This window comes from Syngnathus scovelli, chromosome 2 (assembly GCF_024217435.2).
Source record: "Syngnathus scovelli strain Florida chromosome 2, RoL_Ssco_1.2, whole genome shotgun sequence".
NCBI classification, from domain to species: Eukaryota; Metazoa; Chordata; class Actinopteri; order Syngnathiformes; family Syngnathidae; genus Syngnathus; species Syngnathus scovelli.
In genome coordinates, this window is record NC_090848.1 from 17,532,435 (window position 1) to 17,551,398 (window position 18,964).

The following is an 18,964-nucleotide window of genomic DNA, read 5'->3' on the forward strand; positions in this document are numbered from 1 at the left end:
CAAACTTTGGCTATGGAACAAGGTATTGTGAATAAACAAAAGGAGCAGATACCACATTGCACATTTTGACCAGATGTTGCATTACACATAAAAATTGTAATCACAAAAAAATAGTGACGGACGATTAAGGTTTGGGGGAATGAAGAAATGGAAATATTTCTGGATTTTTTTTTCTTCCTCTTCTTTTTTCCAATCTCTTTTTTTATGACGGCTCAGTATGGGATGAATGCTGGCACAATTGAGTAATCTTCCAAACACTGAAAGGTCAATCTGTCCATGATCACGTTTGTTGTCACTTGGGCGAGTTTATTGTTTCAGAGAGACGCTCTCATATGACATCACTCATGGCATAGTCTCATCTCCTTTCAGTATTCGCAAAATGACAACAAATGGAAATGGGCATAAATTGCATGTATGTTTAGCACATTTTCACTAAACTGGCATAAGAATTCTGAAGCATTTGGATGGAAACATCACTATTGTGTGGCATGTTAGAGCATTACAAAGTGCACAAAAAATAAAGTGCAAGTTTTTCAGGTAACGATCGGCTCCGGGCTTTTGGGGGTGATTAAAAGGTGATTGGGGATAGTAATCCACAACTAGGATGGGGTTTACTGTATTAGTATGGAATTAGATGGCTTGAATTAGCACTGGGTACATCTCCCACACACATTTTTCATTAATTCATAAATTATTAATATCATTTTAATTGAACATTATTTTACTTTACAGGTCACATTAGGTGATGCACAAACTGGTTGCATTGTTTAAATAAACAAGATCCAATGGCATTTATTTTTTTCTTAAAATACACAGCGTTGAGCCGCAATCTAATAAACTACGTACGTGGAACAAGCTCAGCTGTTAATGACAGGCGTTTCAAATCCAAACATGACAATTGTGTGTGCACGTAATCAAGCGCAGCCCCGCCCCCTTGATCAATTTCACCCAATAGCAGCGCGACTGTGTGGCACACTGACATAATTGCAGCGCAGTAAAAACAAGAGAAGAGCCAATTCGAATGGTTTTGACAGGCGCCACGCGTGGATGATGTCGAGCTTTGTGTGCAGCCTGCTGAGCGCCATGAAAACCGATTGTAAACAGGAGCTGCAAAATGGAACCACACTACCCTCCGCGGCATGTTAGACCGTCGCGTAAACGCATGCATGCCCCCCTGCCTGCCTGCCTGGGCGAGCGAGCAACAAACACGTTATCACAGGTGTGATTCTACGGTAACGCGAGCAAGAACGCACAATGACAGCGAAGCAAGCGGACAACAGATTTTTTTAAAAAAGAAAAAGCGGAGTCTACATTAGCAGGGCTGCTGAGAGCTCGAGGAGAGCGCGCACCTACCTCCGCGGGCTGAACAAGTCGTCCATGTCGGACATGGAGCCCTCTTTAGCGGGTGACACTGCGTGTGTGCAACGCTACCACGCTCGCACCTATATGTGCGTGGGAGCTCAAAATGGAGAGGCACGCACTGAGTTTGTGCCGTGACCTCCGCAGCCTGCGAGCGCCAGCACGTACGCACGCACGCAAGCAAGAACGGCGCCGCCAGCTCGCCTCGCTGTTTACGGGGACGCCACTGAGCATGTGCCGCGACCTCGCAGCGGCGGACGGCCAACCAGAGGCGCAGACACGCGCACGCACGAGACGGAAATCGGTGCCCCTCTCCACCCACGAACCCCCAGTCCCCCCACCCCGTGTGCATGCGCCATTATAAACACGGGTGCAATTGCGAGGCTGCAGAAGCGACGCTCGGAATACCAAGCATGTGGAGCAGAGGAAGTGAAGGGAGGGGAGAGAAGAGAAGATGACTGAGGCAGAACAAGAACGAACAAAGCTCGGAGAGCGGGTGCCTCCAATTGGCAACCCTCACCGAGCGGACAACCGTCGGTGCAACACGTGACAAGCCCCAAAATGTGAAAGAATGATACTCGACTGTAATAACAAACACGGACGCCTCTACATTAGCGGCAAGGAGGGCAGTGTCCAGCATGACCAGCAGATGGGGCCATTTTTCTCTACTGAAGAACCTCTGTTCACGAACAAAAAGGTTCACAAACGAAATGTTTATGACAGTCACAGCATCCATGCAGACGGCTCAGTTTTGTGTTGTCTCAAACAGTCTAAAACCTTATTTGCGCCATCTTTATTTCTGTTTATGTGTTGAATTTTGTATGTTTTTCACACCGTAAACAGGCTTGTGATATTTTTGTGTGCATTGTATTTATTCAAATAATGGCAGGAGCATTTATTATCCCGACTCCCAGCAATATGATGTGTGTATTTGAAGAAAAGCGTCTGTTTGAGTGAGACATTTATTTCCACAAATGGTAGAGCTGGAGTGGTGTAGTTAGTTCTACATTTTATTTGTTTTTATTGAACATTGTTTCTATGGCCCCAGGCCCTGTGTGCAATTTGTGAATGTTACATATTGGGAGTGAAACAACAGCACTGTTTATTTGAATAAAAATAATAAATGCATTTGGACTTCTTTGAATTAGCATGTGACTTTTAATACTCTCCTACTGCTCGATAATCAATCAATCAATCAATCAATCAATCAATCAATCAATCAATCAATCAATAATATATATATACATACACACACTATACAATACAATAACAATGTGTAATCTTTACTTTTATATGTACTCTGCAGTTAAAATAATAGCTAAGTAATCAAAAAAAGCAAACAGTCAATGATTTTTGAAGAGTCTGGTGTGCCCCTACTGTGTGTAGTTGAAACCAAAGAAGAGAGACGCAAACAAATTTATTTTCTACGGCTTTGCCACCTAGTGCAGACAAATGACATGGGCCGGGTCAAATTTTATCTTAGTCTATGATCCGGGGAGCTAAGAAATGGATGGCTGTCATTTGGACAGCCATAATTTAAACCATACCAACTTTTTTTATTTTTAATGCCTGGAAGAATTGGAATCGGAAAACTTTTGCAATGGCCAACTCTAGCTGTCATCCATATTTTAATACATAACGAAGGATTATGAACCTACAAAAATTTGTAAATCATATATATTCTGCTCCATTTGAGCTATTTGCTATTTCAAGGGTGGTTATTAATAGGGAAAAGGAAAGCTCCTCACCTGGTCTCGGGGTTATATCCAAGGATATAGAAAAAGGAGTCAATGCGGGCTTTGAACTCCCTGGCAGCAAAAATGTCGGAGAAATGTGAAATGTTGCATTTCCCCCTGAGGAAGAGTAGAGAAACACTATCAGATAACATTGCAGAGGATAGACACTGCATACATATAGTATATTATGTATATATGTAAATATGTATATACGCATGCGCGCGCGCACGCACGCACACACACGCACATGTGCACGCACATACACACACACACACACACACACACACACACAAAATGGTGAATACAACAACTATTCAAAATTAAAAAAAAAAAAAAAAAAATCATAAATTGTCTGAACCGTTTTATCCTCACAAGGGTTGCAGGTGTGCTGCTGGTGCCTATCCCAGCAGCCAATGGGTGATATGTGCTGAACCGATTTTATTTTATTTTTTAAATATTGAAGGAAGGGAAAAAAAAAAAAAAAAACAATCTGCGAATCTGCGTGTGCTGAACCGTGAGTTTGCGGGAGGTCTCGTGTGTTTTAAAGCCTGCCTAATTCAAAGCAAATCAGCCAGTCTTGGGATGTACTGTACCCAAGTAAATAAATTAGCAGTGGAACACCGCAACCAGTCTTGCGAAACACTGTGTGCGATGACGTCTTGCTCCTTGCACCAACATCTTGGTACTATTTGTGCAGCAACACCCACCCCAGTGTCGACCACAGACAACACGGGCATAATTGTGAAGATAAGCTGTCTTGCACAGACATCAATCACACACTGGCTCCATGAAGAAAATTAAAGGGCACTGCATCTTTAGAGATATGCTGCAATAGAGCGTCCCACTGGAATGCCATCTCATTTATATAAAGCCTGTAGTAGAAGTGAAATCAAAGGGTGCTCTATGTAGGACAAGTCGCAGCTAATTTGCCCTGAAATCAGTGGTTTCTGGAAGACGTGCACACACAGATGGTTTTACTTAAGGGGGAAAAAAGTAGTGGGAGGGGCGTGGATGATTGGACAGAATGAACACACATCATATTTAAAACCAAGGAATTCATCTTTTCATGAAGGCATTACTTTTCCCATTCAGAATGAAAAGACACAGCCAGTGTCTGTTTGCACTGCTGTGTGTGGAGTATGCTGAAGACAAAGATGCAGAATAACCGGGGTTCATCGTCTGTGTTTATTATTCAGTATGAATGCATGGAGGCTTCGCCAACATGTATTGCAAACTGCATGATATGTGACTGCTTCATACAATGAATACCAAATCCGAAGTCCTAGATTACTTTCTGCCGTCGTTTCACAATGCCAAACCACTGTGATTTATCTTGGACGTTCCCATTGTAATTTGTAGTCATGTTTAGTTCAAAACGCAATCCAAAGTTTTTGTTTTGGGAATTGCATTTGCGGCAGTTTCAATTTTTTCAAGAGATAACATTGAGTATGCGAGTGCGGCAATCATGCCGAGATACGGGAGCGTTTGCGCGTACCTGAGAGCAGCAGCATGATAAGTGTCCACATAGTCAGAGATGAAGAGCTCTCGACTCCTGACCACTGGGTCTGTGATAACCAGCTCACGTCCGGAGTCTAGAAAAAAAAAAAAAGAAAAAAAAAGGAGGATGTTATCTGCTCAGCATGGAGAGGCAAACATGTCGCATATATTTAATTAACATAATCAGCAAAATCTTTCTATATATTGCGAGTTGTAAGTGCATTTAAAGAGGTCAATAATATGCCCCATAATTCAATAAAGCCAATAAAGTTTGTCCCCCTGAAGAAAGGACATCATGTGCAGTCCTTAAATGAGCCCGGGTGCTGAAGACCATCAGCAGTATAGAGACTGACTTTGATGAATGAGCTGAGTTGTTGTGACATGCTGAGACCATTGTAGTACGACCTTATGACATTAATCCTAATCATCCATAGTCCCCACTGCAAGGACGCAGTGTGGACGGACGCCATAACGCCATGCTGATACGTCTAACATGCTGTGGATGACTCCAAAATATGAGTTTGGTTGCTGGCATGAGCCTTGCCTTTGACCCCGTTTACTCTGAACTATGCTGGTTGGTCCATTTCACCTCAGCTCTGGGACAGTTTAGTATATTTAGAGGTGTTTGCATTCTGGAGGGTAAACTGAGCACAGCGCAGTCACCGGACCGGGGTGCCGCTAATAGGATTTGTCAACAGGTGAGCAGCTTGTAAAAAGGTGTTGTTGACATTAGCTTATTTTTAAAACACTGAGTTGAAATAGAAACGCTCAGAGGGGCAAGTAATACAAACTAGAATGGCTGGTGAGTATAAATTGAACAGGGATTTGAAAAAAGCCACACATTCTTATCACTATCACTATTTTATTTTTTCAAGATTGTTTGTTCGACCGCTCATGTACAGAGATGAAATCATCTGGCTTTTTGTGCCTAGGGCCTCAGTTAGTCCATCCTTGTCACCCTTTTGTTGAGAATGTTGAAAACAGGGTTTGTATTTGCTCCTGGTCAAGTCGATCACAGTGAGAGTGACTGGTGTTGCGGCGCGTGTGTACGCTCAAGGGCCTCATGGCACTGCAGGTTATTAACACTTGACAGCACTGTTGTGTAGCCTGAAGGAGCGTTACCAGGGGAACAGTGGAGCACCACTGATTTAGCTCCTCTGCCCAGGACACTGGGCCATGCTTTCTGTTTGAAATATAATCTGCAGCTCCTTCCTGTAACCCTTGCACATCTGGAGAACAGAGGCGTGTGTGTGTGTGTGTGTGTGTGTGTGTGTGTTTTGGAGGGATACTAGTGTAACAGTGTGTAGGCTCACCATTCTCATTGTTGCGATCCTGCACCAGGTGCTGGTAGACAGAGTCGGGCACTTCTGATTGGCGGTAGTACCATTTCACATTCATCAGCAGATGGTCCCGTTTACTCTGCAACACAGAGAGAGAAAACATTTTGTTTGATCATAGCGTCACCATCTGACCCTCTGTCAACATTGATGCTGTGGATTGAGTCGGATTCACATGGGCTGATGCTGACGTGGCAAGCAGGGAGACTTCAATTGAAAAGGGGTTGCAAGTCATTTAATGATAGGTTGGAAAAGTTATTGTCAGAACCAAATGGGGTTCATTTTACCCTCAATGAACAAAGTAATGATTTGTTTGAGCAATTCTTACATCATTTTGTGAATTTAAGACCAATGGACTACCACCTACTGGTCTTGTTATAAAGTGCAGTTGATAGAAGTCTTGTACTTTCTTACATAACCAGCAGGTGGAGGCACAGCGGTGAGAAGAGAGCCTCGCATCATTGCGAGTCAAAAGAAAAGGAGGAGGGTGGGGAGAAATTGCGGTGAGGCATGAAAAGGGTAAAATACTGTTTCCATTTCATGTTATGATTTTTTTTACTGTTATTATTGTGCCTTCACATAAACTCAAGTGAGCATCACTGTCGTTTTGACGGAACATTTACAGGCACTGCTAGGCTGTGACACTATCTGGTGTGCATTAAACAACCACTTATCAGCACCAGAGAAAAGAAGGAAATGAGTGAAGTGTGAGTGTCCCCTTTCTGTCTTATCCTATCTGTATGGAGGGGAACATGAGGTCAGAGTTAAGATATTTCGAGTACATTGTTCAGTTATGTCACTGGGGAGGAGGCAGAGCCAAGCAAATCGCCCTCAAGCCCACCTCTGCTTTTCCCATTCCACCCCAACTCCCTCCTTCCCCACTTAATCGTTCTCATTCCAGTCCTCCACTCCATTTTCTTCTCCTCAACCTTGAGCAGGGTGGAGGAAGTGAGCCTGGACGTGTTAAACAGCAGCTGCTATGCACTCAGTCAGCTGCATTGACTCCTCTGGGTGACTGTCAGTATTCACACATAACCAACCACACACTCGGACTCGACAGAGCGCTACACTAATGGACTGAGACAGAACCTCAGCCGAGTGTGAAGAAATCTGCGCAGTGACGTCATGAGCTCCCCCCTCCCCCCGTCAAGCAGTTTGCCCACCCACCCGATCTCCTCAGTGTCTATCGACTTTATAGGCATGATTGCCTTTTGGACGTTCGAACGGGCACAGAAAAACAAGCCGTTATCCAGTGCTTATACATAATGAATACGACTGTGAACGCTCCCCGTTTGCTTGGTGAACATTTCATTTTATGCCTGAAAAAGCACCAGATGTGGATACGTAAACAGAAAGGTGCATGATAAAAAAAAAAAACAATTTGAAGAGGAGCATCGCAAAGACAAGGGTAAAATGTTTCCCCTTGCCATGAAGTGTCCAAAATAGATATCCAAGATAGCTGTTTGGAAGCTCAGAGTGGCGCTAAGCCCTCTTGGGCAACAGTGGAAGAGAGATGAAGAGGAGAGAGTGCCACATATGGAGTGGATGTGGGAGAGAAGCATGGCTTTCAATTATCACAATACTATAAAGTATGTGGCGATAAAAACGTGGAGTGTAAATTAAAGGGGGTGTTGAACAGCTAAGAGTCGTGATAAAAGTATTACTTGGATTGACCCGGATTTTATTGCATCCATTACAGAAAACAGACAAAAGAAAAAAAAGTGCCGCCATGAACTACAAGGAGCGCTTCCCGGTCGACTGCGGAGCAAATCAAAGCCCCGTATGACGACGGCGGCCATCTCGGTACGTCCCGCCAGAGGCTAAACATGGCGCTGCCCTGCCTCCTCCTGAGCCCTCAACCCTGGGAATGCTGCTCACAAGCCGAGGGGCCTAAAAACAAAGCCAGTGCTGAGAGGTAGAAATGAAAAAAGGTAAAGAAAGAGGCGTAGGCGGAGACTTGGATTAAGGTGGGGGGGGCAGACTTATAAATACAAGTGTCCCTCTGCTTTACTGAAAGTCTCAAGGGTACAAGGCGAGCCCTTCATTGAGTGTGGAGATATAAATCTGAGAGTCATGCTTTAGGCTTGAACACAATGGCGCTCCCCCCTCCCTTTATGGGCTCATCTTGGCCTGTGGCATTCTTGGCCACGCTCAGAAAGCCAGCAAAGGAGGGAGGGATGTAACGCTTACACAAGGAATACTTTGGAAATATTCCCCTAAGACAAATACAAAGTTGATCTTTATGAATAAAAAAGCTGATGGAGGCTTTCATGTGGTGCTCCGAAACAAGACGGTCATTATGCGAGTCAGTTAATTCTCCCTCTCGGTGGCTTCAGTGTGCCTGGCCCCTTGAATCCATCATGGGTGAGCAGTTCTCTTTGTGTGGCTGCATGTGTGTGCAGTCACCGCTATAGCTGGGGGCCCAGTCTACACACATCACAATGCAAAGCTAAGACGGAAGAAGGAAAATGCACGCGTTATTTAAGGGCGTGTCCTAAGAAAAAAAAGAGGGAGGGGGGGGGCACAAGAGTGAGATTAATTCCATGTTTCCACTCATAGTCTGAAATCAATAGAGTGCTTTTCATTGCAGAGCCAGCAGAGAGGCTAATACTCTTCCGTGTAGGTCTTTACCTAACATCTGTTCACGGCAGCCTTTCCAATAAAGTTATTGCTGAGCAAGCAAGCGAGGGTGGGAGGGAACATTGTGACAACCTGTAACCTGCAAACCTCGTGCCCGCCATTCCTGCTGCACACTGTCACAAGAGCACTTTGCTTTTAAACAAAACCAGAGCCTCTTGCTCCCACACGCCAGGCCCCCAGTGCGCCTCATTAACAGGAAACCTCTGTTTATTTTCTCTGCTTTTCAAACACTCTCTTCTTCCTCTGTTAACTCTGTTAGTGACCCGCCCGGCCGACCGACCGCCCGCCTCCTCCATCGGTGACATTAGCAAGCAGGATCTATGACTTCCTTCAGGAACTGGCAGCCAAAGGTAAAGAAGAAAAGACAGATCTGCAACACATGCAGATAAACGGACAGCAGCCGCTCATCGTTAGCGAGGAATGTCTAACTGTTCACTTTAGTTAGAAGCTTAGTGAGGCAGCACCCCCGGGGGCAGGGGTGGGCCGCAGCATAGTCAATCAGTGCTGGTAGCCGTGTGACATTGACAGGCAGAGACTCAAAATGGCACAGAGGACAAGCTTTTGGGGGTGGGTACGTAGGAAGGAGTGTTTTAGCTCCCTTGCCGCAAGGGGAGAGCCAATACGACCCAAAAACAAAAGGCTGATTGTGGAATTTGGAGGCAGAGATGAGATCAGGGAGGACTAATCTTCCACTCTAACATGATAAGATTAGGGTAAGGGGGGTCGGGGTGGGGGGTGTTCACACATGCACTAGCAACAACACACACAAATATGGTGGAATCCTATTGGAAAGGATTTCCACTTCTTCTTGATTTTACGTCTCGCTCTCCTCTATTTACTCCCTCTTTTTTGTGAGGCAGAGAGATGTGCCAGCACACCAGCACTCAATAAGCGTTTCCATCTGGACGACACACACTTCCAAACAGTATTTTATTGTGTGCGTGAACATAAACCGGAGAGGTAGACGGGATCTGCTGTGCTCATGCAACCTTCAACATCTCGATGATTGACAAAGGAGAGGGGCTTAGAAAGAAATGCCAGCTTGCAGTGAGCGAACACACGCGCGCACGGATACACACACACACACAAATAACAGGCTTTCAGGATAAGCATCACTTCTCCTCTCCCAAGCCCGCAGTAGACGAAGGCAGGCTGAAACTGTGTGTCAGAGGTAAAAGAAAGCACCTCTAAATCAGGTTGTCAAAGGCAGCAGCGGCAGGATTCCGTGCACCCCCACTCAGTATGGGCTTCACATCGTGCACTCGGCCACTGGGACGAAGGAAGGACAACCGGGCCCTCGAGCGTCTTCAGTACATTTAATAAACACTAAACAAATGCTGATTACAATGTTTGGGAAGGGTAACTGCGCAGTCTGCTTTGCCTGGCTCGCAAAAAGAGCAAATATAGTCTCGGCGTGTGTGGGAAGGGTAGATGGGGGCGGGGGTGAGTCCCAGCTGTGGTGGCGGTTCTGACGGAACCTTTGCTCCTAGCCTGCACAGGGGCGCCTTTCCCCCTGCATCCCTTCGGCTTGACCTGTTTGGATATCGAATGGGTGAGCTCTGCTTTGAACGCGCCGGGCCCATCTGTCAGCACAGCTCCACATTAGATGAATGCTTCAAAGTGGGCAAATTTGCTCTCCCCTTATCTGCCTGTGTCTGTGTGTGTGTGTGTGTGTGTGTGTGTGTGTGTCGGTTTGTCTTTGAACGGCAGCGCCCATGCCAACCTTACATTCAAAAACAACTATGGAAGGAACAGGCAGGTATAAATCAGTTTCCCACACATCTATAGATACATACATAGTGTTTTCTTCCATTCCTGCAGCTTGACAGTGTACATACAGTATAATAAGAATCCCTCGATGCCATGCTGGCTCAAGGCTGCGGGTAGCAAACAAATGACATCACTTGCTAATCTGACAGACTGACTTAATCCTCCTTTCCGCCAAATGGCAGCATTCAGTTCAGTTTTTTTACAGTCGGCATTTTGGAGTTTGTACTTGGAACTTTACCGAGTAATGTGATATAATGACTTCAAAACAGACCTTGCTAGCAAGAGGAGTACTGGAGGGGAGGGGGGGGGGGGGGGGGGGTAGTAGTAGTTGCAGCAGCAAATAATAATATAATATACAATACCATGAAAAGCGCAATTCAAATAAACCACGTGGGAGGGGAAACAAAAATGATTTATTAGGAGTTGAAAAATCAGTAACATTGTGTAATGTGTGTTGCACATTGGCTTTTTTCTACTTGTAGTCATATTATAGTTTCTATAAATAACGTCTACATAAATATAGACTTTAGAGTCTGACACGTATACGATATCGGAGGTCCGGTTTGAATGTATGGGCCAAAAAGGGGCCCTTTGTGGGCAGGCCCACACACTCTTTTAAAGTGATTTAAAGTGTTTCAAAAAAGCCCCAGAGGGAACGACTATATCCATGGCAAAAAATAATATGAAAACGGATGATGTTGACCATACTACCCTGCCCCCACTGAGCACAGGGGTGAGGACGGAGCTCACTAACCTCGAGTCCAACAAAAATATTTGTCTTTGACTCCAGCAAAATGTTCACGACAAATGTTATTCGACGCAAAGGGAGAGAAGATTTAAAAAACAACACAATCACTCATAATGATGATTATCTTCAGAAGAGCGAGACAAAGCACCGACGAGTGATTTAGTCCTCACACAAAAAGAACAAGGCTATTGACGAGAATGCAGATCCAAGTGAGACTTCAAACGCGGGCTGTGTGAGGACAGATGGAGGCAGTTAGGGGAGCTCATATCTGGTGCTCAGATCATAATACTGACTTTATTTCTCAAGCCCTGCCGCTCAGCCAGACACAGAGTTACAGCCTGCCAGAAAACATTGTCATTTCTGCCTACAGCCTTTCATTTAGAGGCTTCAAAGCAAACTCGCTTTGATACCTGCCTTTCTGCATGTGTGTGTGTGTGTGTGCGTGCGTTCAAGCCTGGGATCTACAATTGGGACCAGAGACTTGCCTGGTCTCAAGGCAATACCAATGAGTCAGACCCCCACCCCCACGCAACAAAAATAAAAATAAAAAGAGAGGAAGGCCGACATTTTATAAACAACACACGTTTTGGTGCTGCCAAGTGGCTCAACGTGTTTTATTTCCTGCAATCTATTGTTTTAGCTTTGCCTAATTAGCATAATAGCATAGCCTGAAAAGCTAATGAGACGTCTCACTTGTACTGTACTGTCTGGACAAATGAGGTGGGGGGAGGGCACAGAGTCACGTCAGGAGGATATGAATATCAGGCTTTGTGTAGATGTGTGTGGACATAATGGACACTTGCCCGGCTGACTAATCCAAACCTCGGGTGTGTGTGTGCGTGTGAGCATGTGTATGCGTGTGTGTTTAGCCTTCTGGGCAGAGCATGGCAGAAAAAGAGTTGTGGGCTGACCGTGAGCAGTAATGGAAGACAGGAAATGAGAAAGCTTGCTGAAGCCTGCGCTAATTGACACCGCCCTACCCGATTTAGCGCACGCACACACATACGTACATGCACGCTATAAACACATACTGTGCACTTAGGTTTCCCACTAAAGTTGCTTGCTACATCAACAAAAGTGCAAATTGCATACAATTTGGAGAATTCTCAATTTACAGCCATTTTCAAAGTAGAATTGCTCAATTTGCCAACCATTTTAGAGCATTTTGATGGGTCTTTCAAGAGCCACACTCATAATATTGTCTTCTGTGACAAACCCTTTGTTTCATCCAAAACACCGGTTTCTAACCAAAAACCTTTGTGGACCGCCTTAAATCTATCTGTGCAACTCTATGCGTGCTCATCAAGCTAATATGAATATTTGTCATTCATCGAATATGCAGCAGTACTTATTTGCGCATGCACGCTCAGAGACAAACATCCAAAGATGTCTGTGAAGGAGCAAACACGCCCAGGAGAATGGTGATGCAGGGCTGGCACTTTATGAAGTGAGAGGGAAGGCATGCAAAAAAAAAAACAACACACCACATCTTCAAGCCTAAAACCGGACAGACCGCATCCCACGAGGCTTAGAACAGCTCAAGCAGTAGCGATTGTATTGTTTTATCCGGCTTCTGTCGATATCCATCTCTCTGCCTCCCTCCCTATCTGCGCGCCTGAAGGTGACCTTGCCTATCAGTCCGTCTCCACCGATGACACCTGTCCTTATCAATAATACGTCATGTACGCTGCCAAGCACTGAGCAGTAGGTGGTCCATCACGCACGTTTGCTTTGCGCAATATTATGCAAATACATGCATGCAAATGGACAATCTGCATGCAATGATAGCATCAGCATAGATGCAAATTAAGTAGTGGATGTGCGTGCGTGTGTGTGTACTGTTATGTCCCTACAGCCACGGCACACAAATTCAAACAGCTACTCAGGGCAAATGAAATACTGTCGAGTAGCATGAAAACAACACGCGCGCACACGCTCGCACACACACACGTGCACAAAAGCATTGAGCAGTCTCCTGCTGTGCTGCAACAAGAGATTTATTGTAGACAAGCCAGCTGCAATAACAAGGCACGGCCAGTGCTCAAAAGATGTGAAACACATGATTCTCAGTCTAGACTGACACAAAAAAAAAACAAAAAAACAGTTGCCTTCTTGTCACATCATCATGGGCGTGACATTAGAAATACAATCTGTGACCAGCAAAGCGCTAAAATTATCATATTGACTCTTTATTTTCTTTTGCAAAAGTCACATGCAAGGAAGAATGACAAATGGGGTGACATCATTGCAGATAAGGGTGACAAAATGGGCAGTGTAAACGACCAATGTCAAACGAAATCGTTCTTGCACTATTTTTTAACTATTAAATCTTTAACGAAATGAAAGACGACCAATGCCACAAAGCTTAGTGCATTGTGGCGAGAAGGGATTGTGATGAATCAATTCCACATTTAACACCAATAATGTGAATTAAATAAACTATTAGCCATTACTACTATCCATTCAAAAGTAAGTTGGTGAAATATAATCACAACTAGTAGCCTAAAAACTGTCATAAATTTGCATTTGTTAGAAATTGTATCTACAGTTCCCTAATACTGTGAAGCGTTCCAAAAATTGCCGTTGAATGTACTTGAATGCAGTCACGTTGAAAAGTGTTTCACAAGCTGTCTTTAAATCAAAAATAATACTACGCTTGGTTTGACTTGGATAAAAGTGGCTCACGACTTCATGACCATGGGAGACTAATTGAAATGAAAATCCAAGTGTACGTTATTAGCTTACTTTATATGGGGCTCACTGTATTAAAATAAAAAGTGGGGAAAAGATATATATACCTTGAGAGAACAATGAATAACATAGTTCCGTCAAGAACCAAAGACAAAGAGGTTGAACAACACACTTCAGGCCAGACAATACAAGAAGTGTGTGTAAATCAAAAGGCAGATTTGGAGCACCCATACACGGCGACGATGACTGCATTTGTTTTGTCAGGTAGGGGAGGTAAAGCATTTTAGTGTCAATGGGGGAATTACTCGCCTCAGCTCACTCTGTCAGGGAAGAGAGAGGATGGCTGTTTATCTGCAGTGAGAAGGAGGCAAAAAAAGGGGAAAAAAAAGAAAGGAATGAAAAGACAAGAAGAGCTGTTGCTGTAATGGTGTTTTTCTTTATGTCTGTGTCTGTCCACAATGTCAGCGCTATGTGTTGTATCAGAGGCCGGGTCAGTAATTAGCTGTGAAAGCGTGCTTGAGGCAAGAAAACAGAAGATGAACAAGCATATCAAACACACGGAGGCACTTATTATAAGGAAGGAAAAAAAACCCTCCAAAAAACAGCATCACCTCACATAAAGTGGCTGATGCATGGGCTTTGGAGGGGACTTCCAAGCAGCCGCAAAGGAAGCGTCCATTTACAGCAGTGAGTTGTTCCCTGTCACATCCTGCCTCCCAGCTTTGAAAGGAGACACGGGTTCACCGGATCACGCAGAAGCCTGTAAAGCAACCACCGAGAACCAAACACCAGCCGGATGAAGGATGAAAAAAGAGCTACGAGCTATATGTCGTGCGTGTGTGTGAACTTAGGTGGCTTATTTCCTTTTTATTTATTTTTTTGGCAGAGGCTATCCTTGGCTGCTGGCCGATAAGGTGATTTGACATTGCGTGCTAGTAATAGTTTGGCTGCGTAAAAGAAATTTGCCTAACAGCCTGCAGAATCCAATGGGGCGGGCGGGGCTATCGACGGCCCTCTGAACATCATTTCCCTGGCAGCCTATACGTTAGCGCTGTCCATCCACGCCCGCCCCCGTGGCAGGGCGGGACCAATGGGGGAGCGGCAGCCAAACAAACAAATCCTCCGATCCTCCCGCGGCGATGGGATGGAAGAGAATGCTCAAAATGTGCCGCTTCAGCTGGTGATTGACACAAAGCCTCTTGTTTACCGGCGCTACAGAGATTTGCATACGTTTACCATATCCCTCCCTGTGCCCCCTCTGGTCTCCTCATGCGTAGCCCCCCTCAATCCCCGCATGAAGTGGATATTACCCCACCCTGCTGCTATGATATTGATCAGCCTTCTCCCTCCTTTCTCTCTTCTCTTCATAACCCACTGCATTGATTTCCCCCTCTACCTTCAAGGCCGCTAGCTAGGAGTGATTACACACGCGGCTCACGCACACGCACGCCCACACACAAACGCTGCTTCTCAGGCGCGCGTGCACATGCGCGCGACAATCTTTGGTGAGGTATTTGGAGCTGTGCTTTACTCTGGAGGCTATGAAGCTAAGTGGCTGTTGCAGCAGCCTGTGAAAACACAGTTTCTTTTCATTCCAGGTATGCAGCGACTTCAAGCTTAGCATTCCATATAAACATAATAAATACCCTAGCATGTTGACATGCTGGCATACAACCAAATGGGCTCTTGTGGGTTTTTCTTTGTTTTTTTTTATGAAGCTGGTGCTAAAGATGGCTGTGGCGGGACTTGACAGGTGGGCTTCAGACACCTTGTGATTCTGTGCAGAGCCACGCTAAGCAGATACACGCTCCTTATATGGGTGTGCAGTGCAGCACTCACCAACCAGCTCAAACCAAGCATCCAGCCCTCTCCGGTCAAGCTAGTTATGTGGAGCAGCAAACGAGCAAATGTCACAGGCATAAAGGCAAAAGAAAGACAAAGGATTTCAACAGCCTGTGTAAACTGGGTACCCATTGAGGGAGATTTGACATGCTTCAATGACCTAATCTGTGCCAGCAGCCTATTGCAGAGCTAAATAAACTACCCACCAGAAATGGGGGAACGTACTAAAGGGGAAAAAAAACAGTCTCTTGGTTGTATGGTTTGGCATACATTCCGTAAGGTGGTTTAGCATTGTTACTAAAGACATTTAATTGGTGTTTTGATGACGCTAGAGCACATTTGAAAATGCTCAATTTGTCCTGGGACAATCTTTTCCCCGCATGGTATAGTGAGTGCATTGCTGCATCTCAACCCACATTAGCACATACAGTGAACATGCGGTTTGCAGTTTTAGCTAATGAACGTACAACTCAGTGTGGGCAAGATCATCCCTTGCTTGGCATTTAGGTGGCATTTTACTGCAGCAGCAAAATATTTGCACCTAATTATGGCCAGTTGCTGTTGTAATCCTGACAGCCATTTTACAATGCGCATAGCTATTATTTCCATTCCCTTAAGGATAACACACACCGCTGCTATTAGATTTAATATTAAGGTGTGCTCCGGGTAAGTGCTTGAGGTAAGAAAAGTTCTTGCAAAACAGGTTGAGCAAAGTCAATGTGTGAGCTGAATCAATAGCGGTCGTCAATGTTTTCCTCCTGTGCCTTTCGCTGTTCAATTAGCACGTTTACTGCTTGTGATGTAACGTCTTAGAGCAGCTCAAAGCGATTATTTTAATTATCTTATCTGACAATAAAAACAATCCATCTCTAATTATGCTATAGTGCCTGAAACTAAGGGTCTTACAAAGGAAACAGACACAAATATCATACGAAGCAGACAACAAACACGTCATTTATCAAATTGGTCATACAAAAAAAAAGTCAAATTCAGCACAGTCAAAAGCAGGGAAAAAATAAATCAGTCATCTACAGTCACCACTAGGTTACACAATAAAAACATACAAGCTATGAATTCCCGTGCAGGGGGCCTGAAATGACAGAACACCCCCTATACAAAATGCACTAGTAGACCACATCAATCACTTTGGCTACTCCTTTACAATCACATAATATACTAGATAAATCAAGCCAATCAGTAATACCTGATGTAAGGACTTTTAAAGCCTCCATGCCGAGCCACTGCAAGTAAATGGTCCACTCTACTCAAAATGCCTTGAAGCAAAAGATTCATCACGCAGACCAGACAGCAGAAGAGAGGGATAAAAGGGACGTCTGGGGAAGCCATGTGGAATAAGGTCAAGAATGCCATAAGGTATGGAAAGCGCAAACCATGTGAAACCCACAAACCGTTATTCAGCCCACAAACGGGTCATGTAGCTAAACAGATTAAAGCTAACCGTGAGCTCACAGTCAACTTCAGCGAAGTGAAAGACCGATGTCATTGAATAAAAACGGAGCAAATTGACAGCTGTTTGAAAAGGCTATTTCGTGTTGTCGTCGAGAAAATTTAACAATAGGCAAAATGCTGCATTTTTACCTCCCTCTGTTCTGTACAAAAGCCGTAACTGCCTGTTGGAACAAAGGCATCCCTGTCTACAAACAAGCTGTTGAGTACATTCTTTTATGAGCGTGACAGGAACAGAAATGAGTGCAGCTACAGAGAAGATAGCAAAGCTCGTCCCTTTGATGCCAGAAAATGTATTCTCTATCTTACAAAGATTTAACGTTACTTAACAGCAGCAATCAACTGGTACTTGTGTCAAAATCCACCAACATGTTTAGTCCACAATTGGAAAAGCATTTTTTTTTAACAAGAATTTTAATCATGTTTACAAAAATGTACCTGTACAGCTAACAATATTATGATGGCAACCATTTTGTACTTTGATACCCTTGACAACACGTCTTTTTTTTTTTTTTTAATCAGATTTAACTCGAAGGACCGACTCATTCTGAAAATGAGTGAGACTCAAAATGTGCACATATGAGGAGGACATGTGATACTCTTGATGAAGATAATCCACAGGGAGTGAAGCGACTGACGGGCAAACACAATTTAGACTGAACCTTAAAAAGCACACAATCGCAAACACTGAGGATGAAAATACAACGGCCTCAACTGAGAACATAGAATCCTTTGTATCCAAGGAAATTCCATTCTATATTTGGTGAATCCCCAAAAGAGACGAGTGGCAAATATGAAGGTTGCAGTCTTTGAAATGTTGCTAGGTGTCATGGGTGTCTGTTGAGGATATTGCCGCATTTTATGAACTAAAGAGCCATATTTGAGTGTCAAGCTTCAGGATTCAGCGCTTGTCGTTGCCTGTTTATCGCTTATTGGCCAGCCGCAGCGTATAAATCTTTATGACATATCAGATAAAAGCTCTCTTGGTTTTGCAAAGCGTTGCTTGAATACACTGTGTAGACTGTGCGAGGCATGAAAAGGAGACTTTTAAAGAGATTTCAAACTGACTGCTATTACTTTCATGATCAAGGCACCATGTGAGTCAGCTGCTTTAGATCAACAAGCATTTCAGAGGTGCCGAGGACACAAAATAGCTGCGAGTCAAGCTGTAGCACACGTATAGAATGTCAAGAGCGTGCTCTGGGGAGCCGCCAGAGATGCTGGTGCTTTGGATGCTGGCTGGCTGGCTGGCCGGCCGGCCTGGTTCACGGCTACCAAGTGTGGACATTCCTCAGAGCTCACAGCTATCTCTGAAATTTCCTCTTATCCAGTCTGCCGTTTCCTTCCTTTGCTCTTTCTACCGGGGGAACTGTGCACCATGTGTTCTTCAATGGGGGTTGAGAAAAAAGTATGTGTGTGTGTGTGTGGGTGGGGGAGGCTAGTTTGAATACGATACCACAGTAAATCTTTGTTTCCACAGCTATAGCCACCTTCTCTTCTGTTGTATCTCAGTCTTTTTTATTGGCACGACACACACTGGGCAAGCTGCAAATTACTCTGAGTTGAGCTGAAAACCCGCAGAGGAGGAGGAGATGGGTTGTGAATGCAGAGGAGAGGAAGAGTGGAATGGAGAAATGTGAAGTGGGTGAAGACAAGGACGTGGTGTAAAATTAGCTGACTGTTTTTAGAGCAGAGGCCAATCCAATTAAAGCTTGACCAATCCACGCAAATGTGTTTAGTGTCTGGTTACTACACGCAGCTTTTGGTGGCCATGCAAGGCCACCAAGAGATCATCCAAAGAATACAATAGAATGAAGCCAAAAAATAGGACAGAATAAAACAGTAAATTAATTTACAGCTGTATAAGGAATCCGATT

At 44.4% G+C, this 18,964-nt stretch overlaps 1 protein-coding gene across 7 annotated transcripts in view; it reads right to left on the bottom strand.

Moving 5' to 3' along the window:
- Positions 1 to 18,964, bottom strand: part of rerea (arginine-glutamic acid dipeptide (RE) repeats a) — a 117,929-nt gene that overhangs the window by 25,293 nt on the left and 73,672 nt on the right. For 5 of the 7 annotated variants that reach the window (XM_049755383.2, XM_049755384.1, XM_049755381.2 and 2 more), the window contains exons 4-6: positions 5,906 to 6,011; positions 4,591 to 4,687; positions 3,108 to 3,212 (exon numbers count right to left, since the gene is read on the bottom strand). In XM_049755383.2, the coding sequence (XP_049611340.1) occupies positions 3,108 to 3,212; positions 4,591 to 4,687; positions 5,906 to 6,011 (308 nt within the window). Of the gene's footprint in view, positions 1 to 1,353; positions 1,620 to 3,107; positions 3,213 to 4,590; positions 4,688 to 5,905; positions 6,012 to 18,964 lie in introns of those variants that run through there. The other 2 variants (XM_049755387.2, XM_049755386.2) reach the window with 2 other exon arrangements.